At 45.1% G+C, this 13099-nt stretch overlaps 2 protein-coding genes across 5 annotated transcripts in view; both read left to right on the forward strand.

Moving 5' to 3' along the window:
• Window positions 1-3766, forward strand: part of ADGRG2 (adhesion G protein-coupled receptor G2) — a 71518-nt gene extending 67752 nt beyond the window's left edge. Inside the window, exon 27 of the mRNA XM_008696426.2 lies at window positions 2026-3766. Within this exon, the coding sequence (XP_008694648.2) occupies window positions 2026-2210 (185 nt within the window). The 3' untranslated portion in view covers window positions 2211-3766. The remainder of the gene's footprint in view (window positions 1-2025) is intronic.
• Window positions 3767-7984: 4218 nt separating this feature from the next.
• PHKA2 (phosphorylase kinase regulatory subunit alpha 2) overlaps window positions 7985-13099 on the forward strand; it is a 74165-nt gene continuing 69050 nt past the window's right edge. For 2 of the 4 annotated variants that reach the window (XM_040633737.1, XM_040633751.1), the window contains exons 1-2: window positions 7985-8172; window positions 8618-8839. In XM_040633737.1, the coding sequence (XP_040489671.1) occupies window positions 8762-8839 (78 nt within the window). In that variant the 5' untranslated portion in view covers window positions 7985-8172; window positions 8618-8761. Of the gene's footprint in view, window positions 8173-8329; window positions 8840-13099 lie in introns of those variants that run through there. The other 2 variants (XM_040633758.1, XM_040633742.1) reach the window with 2 other exon arrangements.

Consider the following 13099-nt stretch of genomic DNA (forward strand, 5'->3'; position numbering starts at 1 on the left):
AAAAACACCTACCATCTGGCCTTAGCTCCTTACCCTAGTTGCCAAGGTAAGAGCTCTGGGTTCTAGGACAAATGGCTCTATCAGGAATGACTCAATGTAAGTAAAGAGAATAGAGACAGGAGCAGTCGAGACGGACTGATAAGTTAGTGTAAAAAAGCAAGTTCAAAGCAGAGAAGTCAGAGGTGTGAGGTAAGTCTTCTTGAATCCTCAGAATCACAACACATCAGAAAGCCTGTTGGCTTGGACAGAACGGTTTGGAGCTCTTAAAGCCAGATTTTTCCATGTTCTAGAAACAACTCACAGATGAAGCCTCACTTGCCTAGCCTGTGTTGCCACGCTTAGGGAAATCAGATTTGACTGAAGCAACACGTTTTGCACAGCTGTTTGACATGGCTGATTTGACACAGCTGTTTTTGATGGCCGACAGTGGGGGGGGGGGTACATTTTAGGCCACCCGAACGGCCAAGTTTTTAATACCACGCAACATGCTCATCAGATGGACATCCCTGACTCCTCAGGCTGCACACCAGGATCTGGGGTGGATGAGGGATGGGATGGGCAATTCCAAAAAAAGAAGCTGGAAGTTTAATGGTTTATTATACTAGGTCAAATTGTCCCTGCACCAAAATGTCCTCAAACTAAAATGCCTAAATCAAGACAGCTGCCTCAGATGGGCACGTGCCCTATTTGGGCTGTGTTGACCGTATCCATCACCTAGTTTGTGTGAATGCTACATATTTGGTTACGCTTTAGAGGCTTGGGCACCAGCAGCCATCTCACTCAATATATGGGGGGGCCACAAGCTCACAGTCTGAAAGAAACATCACATGTTGACTCCATCAGTTCTGAGCTGCATAACCTTGTACAAAGCACTTGATTTCTGAAACCTTAGTCTCATCATCTGTGAAATGGGGATGATAATAGCACTCAATATGTAGTATAATAAATGAGATAATACTTATAAAGTTCTCAGCACTGTTAATCGTTATGATGATGATTATAGCATGAACTAAAAAATGGGCATATTATTTAGCTTTATTTTTTTTTAAGATTTATTCATTTATTTATTTTAGAGAGAGAGAGGGAGAGTGCACAAGTGAAAGGGACAGAGCTAGAGGGACAGAGAATTTCAAGCAGACTCTGCACTGAGCGCAGAGTCCGGCACGGGGCTCGATCTTAGGACCCTGAGATCACGGCCTGAGCTGAAGCCAAGAGTTGGTCACTCGACTGACTACACCACCCAGGCACCCCGTTATTTGACTTTCTATATTGTCTTCCAGTAGTAAAATGGTCAGGGTGGTACCAGGTAGCCAGAGGGTCTCAGCTGCTGTGGCTCCGTACTGCCTACACACACAGTTGAGGGCCTGCTTGCGGGGTGGGAGGACCAGATCCAAACTACGATGTCTCTAGAATGCCCAGCTGCACCCTGGCCTGGACTCTGAGGCCGTAATTAATCGGCGCTTTCCTCATGGGAATCAGTGGTGTCCTGATTTAGTCAGAGGGGCCGGTTTAATCTACCAGAGATGGTTTGTTCTTGGCCATGACTATCGTTGCTCTGGTTTTCTCTGGTACCAAGTTTTATTTTATAGGAATCTTAAGGAACCAAGAACCTTGTAAGGGCACATAGGGGGATCTCTGCTAACCTTAATCTTTTGGGGGAGACCAGAATATTACATTAGGTCATACTACACAGAAGCTACTTCTCGATAACATGATCAACCAGAGGTAGGAAATGGGCCTTTTCAAATCAAATATATTGCTTTGCTTCATATTTTGACCGTTTCATTGAAGAAAAAATTGCCACAGAGCACTGGTTTCTGACGCATTCTCGTTTGTTTTGCTTACTTTGAGTGGCCTCAGGGAAGGAACAAAAAGTAAAACATGACAATGTATCATAACTGTATTTAAAAACAATCCATGTACTACCTGCGTCTACTTCAGAACAAAGTCATGTTTACCTGTGTTTATTTTTTAATTGCTTTCTGTGGAAACTTCATGACCCCAATTTTGTTTTTCCTTATATAGGGAATGCTTCTACGGAGAAGAATGGTGTTTCTTTCAGTGTTCAGAATGGAGATGTGTGCCTTCATGATTTCACTGGAAAGCAGCACATGTTTACCGAGAAAGAAGATTCGTGCAATGGTAAAAGCCGGATCGCTCTCAGAAGGACTTCAAAGCGGGGGAGCTTACACTTCATTGAGCAAATGTGATTCCTTTTTCTAAAATCAAAGCATGATGCTTGAAAGTGAAAATGTCCAATTTTACCTTTTACACAATGTGAGATGTATGAAAATCAACTAATTTTATACTCAGCAACCTCTGGAGGAACATATGCTAATTGAGGGCAATGGTTATTGGAAGAGGAAACCCAAGACATTATACGTGGTTTTTAGACATTTGCCATTTGGTTTTTTATCCTTCATTTTAAAAGAAGATTGGGTTTAAACAACACAGTAAGAATAAAGACTCGTTTAAAATCAAAGTAGTTCATTTCTAGCCGCATTTTAAAGAGGCTAAGTCATCTATGATGAGGTCCTATAAAGCAGCTGTTGGCTTCAGCCTGTTGGTGAGTTTAGTTGTGCATGCCTTTGTTGTAAATAAGCTAAATTCTAGGGACCCACATGTCAAATATCTTCTACATTTTTTTGTATTTATTTTCTACTGTGTAAATTAATTTCTTTGTAGAACCGTGGTTGTGTTATTGTGTCTAATGTGATAATTCAGAAAATCCTTGCTGGCTCAGTGAATTCTAAAGCTCCTTTTGGAGATTATATGGGATGTGAAATACAGAAGCTTCACTGAAATCAAGAAATAATGGTGCCAGCCAGACTGGAAAAAATGTACGCAGACAGTGCCACAATTAGCTCATAGAGTGCCTTTGAGCGAGCCGGCAAAAGGTGCCCCCACTGGGCAGACACAGCCCGAGAACTCATGGTTTGGCAAACAGAGTGGAGGCCCTATGTTAGCCCCACTCATCCTCTTGGGTGTACCCTCGTGCGGGGCCCGATGTGTACAACCATATGCGGCATCCAGTCCCAATATCCATCTCTTGACCTCATCCCTAATCACCAGATTATGGAATCTGCACCAAGATGTTTCGCTTAGTACGTTGGCCACGGAGAGGGATGGAACTGTAATCTAGACCATCTGTCAGGAAAATTGTGAATGTGGAGGAGATACAAACACTGCCACTTCTCAAATCCCCAGAGCCTTTCCGAAAAGGGGAGTAGAGTAGGATTCCTTTTTAAAGGAGATGCATATGAGGGAAAAGAATCATATTGCTGCTCTTTAAAAGGTGACTGCATAGTACTTTCGTTGTTATGACTGGTACACTCTGGCCCAGCCAGAGCTATAATTATTTTTAAAAGGTGTCAAGTCTTGAAGAATGTATAGTGACAAGGGGGAGCAGCTGTTGGGAACGTGAACTATCCCACAATGCTATTGTTTCCATATATATCAAACCCTGATTGCTCCTAGTTATAGAGGGCTTATCTTGCTTCCCACCTAAGCTGCCTGAGCGATGCCTCAAGTGTGTCCTGATTAGGAACCTCGCAAAACCCTGTAGTTAGGTCCTTCACTACGGTTCCCTTGCATATATTTCAAGTGAATGTTGTATCCCCGACTAACCACAGTAATAATGTAATACACCTCTGTGAGTGCTGATTTGCCTTCGCAATATTTCTTCTCCGATCTATTTAATTGTCTTGTATTTATGTTAAAATTGACAAAAATGTTAAGATCGCCGAAATAAATTTGTAGTTCAGTCCTTTGAGTTTGAAAGCTTTCACTGAGAGAAGGCACCTGCGATCTCTTTCCCTGGCGGTGTGACATGTGAGTGGCCCGATTAAGAGGAAAGTGACGGTAACATCTTTTGGCAAACAGCAGACACACAGTGACTGTGAGGTTAGAGCAAGGTTCCTCCCCACGAGATCAGTTTCTGAGGTCTCTTCTTCATTTTCCCCTTATACTCTTTCAAGATTCCCTCTTGAACACATGTTGGCATTGGCCTGCACAGCCCCAGATTTGGATCCCCCCTCCATCTCTCTGCATCCTCAGCATTGAACAGTAGGATTTCAAGAAGGTGAGGACAGGATTAGGGATTTCTGGGGAGCTGATTAGTCCAGGAGAGCCACAAATGAGGGAAGCTGGCCTTGGTTCTAGTAGAGGGCTTTGAGCAATCTCTCCCGTGATGCTCCACTGCCTCCAAGAGGTTGAGGATTGAATTGAGGAGGAGGGTGGTGAGATACCTGAGATCCGCGTGTGAGATCTCCGAGACCAGATCTCCTGGAGACGATGTAATCAAAGTGTACACCAAAGGGTGCACCGTGTCCCGTGTTCTTAGAGCCTGTCCGTTGCCCCCTCATTTTCCTTACTGTGTTTTGTGTCTGGGCTGTGGTTCTTAAGCCAAATTCTCTTGTCTATTTTTTTTTTTTACTTCCCACAGATAAGGGGCAGGACAGAGAGAATGTTCCCGAGAAGCATCCTTCTTTGAGTTTAAAATTGGTCTCACAATCTGAGACTCCACTGAAGGAGACAGAGGAAGTGCTAGGATGAGGAGGCAAGGAGCATCACAGCAATTTTTTTTTGAAGAAGAATTTTCTCAGGACATTCGAGAAGTTTTTCCCCAAAACACACTGCAATCATTAATCCCACAGAGTAACTCTTAACTTCAGGGAGCAGCATCAGGACTAGTTTCAGCAAAAATGGTGAAATGGCTTCATTCGTATCTAATGAGGTCACCCAGGGAGCAGGTTAGTTTGAAGGCCATTTTGACAAAGGGCTACTTCACTAAACGAACAATTTACTGAATGGACTAGTGTGTTCTCATTTTTCTCCATAACAGCATTTTAGGGACTATTCAGTTTCTCTCTGCCTCAGCTCCAACTGATGCAGTTGGAGTCTGAAGGACAGGAAAAAGGAAAGACTGGGTGGACATAAAAACATAATTTGAATGGGCAGAATTCTCGTCAGATTCTTTTTTCTTTTCTCTAGGTACAGCATCAAAATGTTGGGGCAGTCAAAAATTGAACCCATTCTTCCAGAATATATTCTTTTATACATATCTGTATATTCTTCATTGAGAAGAAATCTTACGCTCCCTGATGTTTCTACTCTTTACCTCTTAGTCTCAAACTAGCTACAGGAATCTGGAACAGAGACAAATTGTACATTCTTTAAAATATTGCAATGAAAATGATCTCCAGTCAACAAAGATTTAATTGTTATAGAAATAACAAAATTTGGCAAATTGCCTCTTTTCAGAAAATTCATTCAGAATGGACCCTCTCTTTTGTGTCAAAGATGGGGTGCTTTTCCTTAGGGTCAAAAATTTGAGCCTTCCAGAAGAAACACTGGATGGTTTCTATCTTGGTTGCTGACATGGGGCTCTCTGGGAACTTCGTTGACCTGAGCCCCTATGGCAGGACCTTGAGGCAGACCCTCTGGATGAGATCAGAGAAGTCCTGTGTGGACCCTAGAGTCCAGTTTTGGCCTTTCATATCTACAAAGATCATGAATCAGCTTCAGAAACAACAACATACCCCATCATGTTCCATATCTGATTCTTGACAAATATTTGAGAAATGACTTGGGGACAGGTTTCTGTCTATTGGATCATTAGCCAGAGAAAGGCTTCTTGGATATAGAAACCAAGATATGGAAGTTTTGTATCTTAGGGACATAGGGATACTAAGATACAAGTCTGATTTTTATATTGCACAGCTTAGGTCCAAAATATGCATGGAAATTTAGAAGCTAAAAAGTAGTAGCTTTCCTTCTTGGTTTTATCCTTGAATTTCAAGCTTATGGAAAAATATAGCTGATACGATAATATTCATTAAAGCATAGACCAAAGCTTAAGAATGTAGGCTAGCTATACACCAAAAGGGGTATATGTGTGCATAGAAGAATTTACTAAGAATGAGATAAACTGAGAATGTTTCTATACTGGATGGAAATGACAGGTAATGAGCAAAGGTTATCACTTATTTCCCTCTATGGCTGCAAAATAGACTCTTGAAGAAGCATTCAGTGTGAACAATAACAGTAAAGAAGCAATGATCCCATCCCAGCTTTTTGATGCAGAATATGAGTTCTAGTAAGAGTACATATCCCGATTCCAGAAGAGATTGAATGGTGATAACTTAATGTCTAATTTTATTTACCCCTTGACCATTGCAAATTCTGCATGGAGGCACATCACATGGATTGCTGCATAATTTAAGAGCCAATAGTAAGAAAAAATGTGACATGATGTGGGGTTTGGTGCTTTAGTTGAGTGACATAGATTTGTGGTATGGAATTTCTAAAGTGAATTCAGTTAAGGGGACCCAGTTAGCGGGACTGATTTTCTTTCATTCATTCGACACTCAGCTACAACTACATGCTCAGCACTGTTCCAGACATGGCAGGAGATTTCAAAGACTTTTTTAAAAAAAATTATTTATTTGGGAGAGAGAACACAGGCAGAGTGGCAGGCAGAGGCAGAGGCAGAGGGAGAAGCAACCTTCCCACCAAGCAGAGAGCCCAACACAGGGCTGATTCCAGGGCCCTGGGACCATGACCTGAGCAGAAGGCAGACGCTAAACCAACTGAGCCACCCAGGTGCCCCAAAACTTTTTTTTTTTTTAATTTTTATGAGAGAGGGCGGCAGTGGAGGGGGAGGAAGAGACCGTCCTAAGCCGACTGTGAGCTGAGCTCGGAACCCTACGGAGGGGGGGGAAGGGCTGGATCTCACCACCCTGAGATCACCACTGGAGCGGAAAACCAAGAGTCAGCCCTTAACCTACTGAGCTACCCAGGCGCCCCTCAAAGGCTGTTTGAATGAGTATCTTACAATCCAGTTAGAAAAGCATGCCTCATCTGAAAACGAAAACACGAGGCAATACATTGTCAAATGATAGATGAAAACAGCTGTGATTTATGAAGTACTTTTCTGTGAGCTAGGCATGGTGGTAAGTGCTTTACATTCCTCCCCTTGATGTTAGCCACCCTAGGAAGTAGGTGCTATTATCCCCATTTTACAGATGAGAACCTTGAATTTCAAACTGCTGCAATGGCATGCTAAAGTTCACAGCACTTGTCAATGGCAGAACCGGAATTTGAATTTGCATTGACTCCAAAACCTAAGTTCTTACAAAGAAATTACATGGCAATTCAGAGAATGGGGAGGGCTTTTAGGAGGGAGGAACTGAGTTGGCTCTTAAAGGATAGGCTTCAGGGGCGGCTGGATGGCTCAATTCGTTAAGCTGCTGCCTTCAGTTCAGGTCATGATCACGGGGTTACTGCATCTCCCTGGCTCAATCTCTCTCTCAGATAAACAAATAAAATCTTAAAAGAAAAAAAGAGGCTTCAGATAGGCGAGGAGGAGGAGTGGCCTACTAGGTCAATCATACAGTAAATGCATGGAGACTAGCAGAGGCCTTTTGAAAATTACATTAGCCGAGCTGTCCAGTGGAACAGATTTTGTTGAAAAATGAACACTGGGTCGAAGACTGTGAACTGTAGGTAATCAGCCGCTTTGAAAATGCCAGTTTCAAGTTGTAGGCCTGTAGGAGGTGGACTGTAGGCCTGACTTACAGAGGGGTGATCAGGGCAGGGGCTACAGGAGCCGAAGGGCGGATGGGGGGGTGCGGCTGGGGGACCATGCCCCGACCGCCCCCTTTCCTTCTCTGAGGGGCGCCACTACTCGGCTTCTGCTCGGCGGTGGAGACGCAGCCAGGTACAGAATTCTGATCCTGGCCAGCGGCCAGCCCAGGCGGCCGCGGTGGGCGGGCCTACTTCTCCCGCCTCCGGTGAGGCTGGCTGCCCAACCCCGGGGCCTCATGGCAACTCGGGGAGGAGCCCTGGAACCCGTTCTTTATCTCCCTGACTCCGGGGTCCCGCTCCGATGCGGGGGCGGGGCTGGAGGGCGGGGTCACGGACGCGGTCGTGAGCTCATCTCAGGACCTGGCAGGGCCACAAGCGACCGTACTAGGGACGTTCTGGGCGTCTGGCGAAGCGGTCCCCTTAACCTTGTTCCTCAGGCCCGGCTCCGCGGGTTCCGCTCTGCAGCGGGGGCGGAGCCGGAGGCGGGTCCAGAGGTGGGGCCTGGGGCGGGCCCAGGGCGTCCAGGTGGTCACCGCGGAAGGGCCTGTTTCCCAGCCTCCCCTGGGGTCGGCGGCCGGCGGCGAGGTAAGGGGCTCAGGGAGGCAATTTGGTTCCCACCCGGAGCCAGGTGGTCCGCTACTCCCGTGGGCCACCCCCTTTTCTTTCCCCCTCGAGCCACGACTCGGAGGGTTCGTTCCTCGGCAGGGCCGGGGGCGGGTCCGGGGGCGGGGCGGCCAGTTGGCTGCGGCAGGAACGTAGGCTGGGGTTGGCGGGCCGCCCCGGGGCCTCCTCCAGACCGCTCGAAGACAAAAAGGCCCGACGGGGTCGTCGCGGTCTCACGTCCTGAACCGAGTTCCCGGCTTCTTGCGCGGGGCTGCCCGGGACCAGCGGCTGTCGAGAGTGCGGCGAGCCTGGTCAAGGAGGGGCCGCCTTAGCGCCAGCCCCCATCACCGCCCCCGCGCCCTGCAGAGGAGGGAAACTCTGGTTGCCTTGCTTTCCAATCACACTTTGGTTCTTTCATTTTAAAAAGTCTCGACCTCCCAGCGCCGGGCACTGTCCCGAGAACTCGCTGGGGCTGTGAGTGTTTGGGAACCAGGCCCGCTCGGCAGCCGCAGTTCGGGCGTCCCGCCTCTGCACAGCCCGTCGGGCGCTGCGGCCCCGGCAGCACGCGGAGATGAGGAGCAGGAGCAATTCCGGGGTCCGCTTGGATGGCTACGCACGGCTGGTCCAGCAAACCATCCTCTGCTACCAGGTAAGGAAGGACCACCCGAGCTGCCGTCTTGTGCACGTATTCTCCTCCTCAGTCCCCTCCCGGTCCTGGGACTTGGCATTTAGGAGGTTTTCTCTTTAAATTCAGTGCTTGCTGCCCAGTGATTACCCCCAGCCCCATTCCACCCCGTCCTCTTTCAGGGGACCGAAGGGCTGTGCGGCCACTCTTCGCAGAATTCTTTAACCTCTGTTTGGGATCGAAGACAGAACCCCCCCCCCCGCCCTGGGTACCGAAATGCGTCTTTTTGCATCGACTGTTCTTTTTTGGGGTGAGAGAGGATGTGTGTAGAGGTTGGACAGAGCACACTGAATGGGGACGGTGAACTCAGGACTGCCAGGGCAGTAGACAGGAATGAAGAACGTCCTGAGGTTTGTATCCTGCTCCTCCAGAGTGTGGGGCAACTGCTGCTGCCCCTCCCATGAGTTACCTTGTTAGAGACGCACCTGCGAGGGCCTTAGGGGTTACTCTGGTTGATATTTTACAGATGAGAAAACTACAGGCCAAAAAGGTTACCACATGTAGCAGGGTCAGAGCCAAATGCAGGTCTTCTCCCAAGTTCAGGGAGAACCTGTGAGGCTGCCCGTGTGGTCTGAGGTATGAATATGCCTGCTGTTCTGTATTACTGGGCTAAAGTTGTATGTGGGCCCATCATGTAAGACCACTGGACTATTTTTATTCCTAGCGAAGACAGCAGCTATGTCCCTTTCCCTCAATCAGCAGCAACTATTAATAGGACTTCCATGTCCGAGAAGGAAGTAGCATTCCATGGTTAGAGGCTCAGCCTAAAGTCAGGAACCATAGTCATTCCCAAGCCGCTGACCATTTCCCCTTCTTAGCCAATTTCTCAGTCTTATTTCTTCATTCATGAAATATTTGTGTCCCTATTATGTGGAAGACACTCTGTCAAGAGCTGGGCTTACAAAGAAGAATAAATGCTTGTAGTGCAATGAGATTTATGCTTTAGGGTATAGTTCTGGAGTCCTTTGAGATCCTTGGGGCCAGATGTGGTTTGCAAGTCAGAAATGTTTGGATTTTAGAAAGGTGTAATATGCATATGTATTCTATAATAACTGCAATGGGCAGCGTCCCTTAATCAAACACATTTTTCTCACATCTGAACGTGAATATTCACACTGAGTAGGAAAAGCAAAGACTTAAAATAGTTTCATGTCAGTTCAGGTCACCTTTTGTCACCAAGCTTGCTGCAAACTTAACGAAAACACTTTAGATTTTCAGAACTTACTGGCTTTTAAAATTGCACATGAAGAACTGTGGTCCTTATTTGGGGAGCTTAACCCAGTTTGGGGAGCAGGGGTGGAATCCTGGAAGAGTTGACATTAAGTTGAGAATTAAAGAAGAAGTAGGCAGGCAAATGGTGGTTGCTTTTTGCCTTCCTGTTGGGAGTATATTATAATTACATCTACAAATTGTTTTAAAATTCAAGTCGAAATGTTTTTCCCTTCCTTACTGTGAGGGAAGGGCTGTAAGGAGAACTGATGAAGCTTGGTTCTTGTGTCACACCTGTGTTTGTGCCCAGCTCTGCCTTGAATGACATGTTAGCCTTTACTCAACCTCTCTTAAGTCCATGGCCTCATCTGTAAAATGGGAACAATAACACCTACCTCCACTGAGGTATTGAGAAGAAAAAATTAGTGCCTAGTACATTGCCTGGCACCCAGTAGGCAATCAGTAAACAGTGCTGTTGGTGGTGTTGTGACTTTGACATAGACCACACATACCTAGGCCACGCGTCGTCACCTCACCACCGTGGGCCATGTTACTCCCTTTCCTGAAGGCCTTGGTACAACCACCAATTGCTTTCTGGTCTATAAACATAATTATGTCTCCCCATTGATGCAGTGAGGTCCTTAAGCACAGAGGCCTCATTAGTTTGTTCCTTTTGTGTTAAGCAGTGTTCCTGGCACGTGAAAGGTACCGTTAGGTCCTTGTTGATAAAATACTTCCAGCAGGCTCTGAGCCATCCTAATGACCCAGCCATTGATCCAGGCTTGTCTTCTCTCAGGAGTAAAAGGACTGTCTTATTAAAGCAAATTTGCAGTGTTGGACTTTCCTCTCCAACATTTTAATGATTAAAAAAAAAGGTGTCCCAGCCTTTAGTTGGTATTTATTTTGGGGGTAGTTGGTGAGAAGCTCTCATATTTGCCCTCTTTACTCTTGTGGCTAACCAGAATCCTCCAAGGACAGTCCTGCTGGGAAATCCCATGAGTCTGCATTTGTGGACTCGCACTCCTTACCCCCTTCCCCCACCCATTCTGCCCCAACAGCTAGTCTTCACAGTTGTAGATCCTTAATCAATTTAGGGTCTCATCATCTTTCTGAGTGATCTTAGGTCACCTAACCACTCTAAAAATGAATGGGCAATTTTATGCATATTCTACCATAAAAAAGTGAATGAGCTGGACTAGTGATTTCTAAAATTTATGCTGTGTCTCCCCATCTCCTGTAGATGTATGCAGATGTTTATGAGGTATTTTTCAGTGTCAGCTGGTACAAGCTCTGAACTGTTTCTGATTTGCTTTTTATTTTTATTTTTTTAAAGATTATTTGTTTATTTGAGAGCAAGAGCAGGAGGGAGGGAGAGGGAGCATGAGCACGAGGGGCATGAGCGGGGAGAGGGGCAGAGGGAAAGGGAGAAACAGACTCCCTGCGGAGCAGGAGGGGCTCGATCCCAGGACCCTGAGATCTTGACCGGAGCCAAAGTCAGACGCTTAACTGAATGAGCCACCCAGGTGCCCCTGATTTGCTTTTTAAATTGATTTCACTTGTTAGAAATCGTTCAGTCTTAAATATGTCAAACTCATAATTATTCTTCAGTTAGAGACAATAGCGTGTCAGTTCCTTTTCTTATATCTGTGCAAGAGAACTTTTTCCATTAGTCACTTGCCAAATATATTTGCTACTAAATATTACTTAAATTTTTAAGGCAAAGACGAAAAGAGCTATGTTTACAAAAGGGTCCTTTTGCAGATATGATTTTGCGTGTACAGAGAATATAATTATACACTCCATGGATTACCTTCAAATAATTATTGACTGAAAAAAAAATTCCTAGATTTACTTTGGTCCAGATAATACTAACTTTGTACATTTTTTGAATGTCAGTTCTGTTTGAAAGCTCATAAAAGTGTGAAGTACAAAGTAGCGATAAGAGAATATGGATCAGAAATGGTGATCAAGGCAGTAATTGTAACTAAAGATTATTTGGTATAAAAAACAGATAATAAAGACACCAGAACAGTAAGTAAGTAAATATTGCTTGTTTAGTGGCAATGGAATTTAAAATGAAAAGGATGGGATAATTAAAACATGGAGTAGGGAACAAATAGTAATAATAAAGACTGATTTAGGGCAAGTTTAAAAAAGATATAATTAAATACTGTGAAATAACATGGAAGGAGAATGGGAGGTGGGTTAAAGCATTCTTAGGCCTTTAGCACGTTGAGGGGAGAGGTATTATATATTTAAATCAAGAATTTATATGTAATGCTTGAACACGAAGGGCATATATAGCTTTAAAAAAATTTTAAGCATAACTTTTTTTTTTTTACAGTATTATGTTAGTTTCAGGTGTACAATACAGTGATACAACGCTTCTACACATCACCTGGTGCTCACCGTGACAAGTGCACTCCCTAATCCCTATCACCTATTTCATCCTCCCCCTACCCAGGAATATATAACTTTTAAAACAGTGGAGGAATAAAGAAAATTTTATCACTGCTAGAGAAGGAAGGAAAAAAGTGCTTAGGGAGAGAGGGAAAAAAAAAAAAGTAAGCAAAGGGTACAACAAGGAGATGCAAATAAGTCCATTTATGTTAGTAATCACAATAAATGTAAATGCTTAAATTAGCCAGGTAATAGAAATTATTAAAAACATTTTTAAAAGCTATGTGGTTTTTATAAATTTTAATTGTTAGAGAGCTTGTGCACGAGTGGGGGCAGAAGGAGAGGGAGAAGCCCACTCTCCACTGAGCAGGGAGCCGGACATGGGGCTCCATCCCAGGACCCTGAGATCATGACCTGAGCCAAAGGCTGACACTTAACCAACTGAGCCACCCAGGCACCCTAAGATATATGTGGTTGATAAGAGACACAACCTGGGCCAGCTGAGTGGCTCAGTTGGTTAAGCAGTGGAGTCTTGGTTTCAGCTCAGATCATAATCTCTGGGTCGTGAAATTGAGCCCTGCATCAGGCTCAATCTCTCTCTCTCTCTCTCTCTCT

Source organism: Ursus maritimus, assembly GCF_017311325.1.
Source record: "Ursus maritimus isolate PB19 chromosome X unlocalized genomic scaffold, ASM1731132v1 scaffold_X1, whole genome shotgun sequence".
NCBI lineage: Eukaryota > Metazoa > Chordata > Mammalia > Carnivora > Ursidae > Ursus > Ursus maritimus.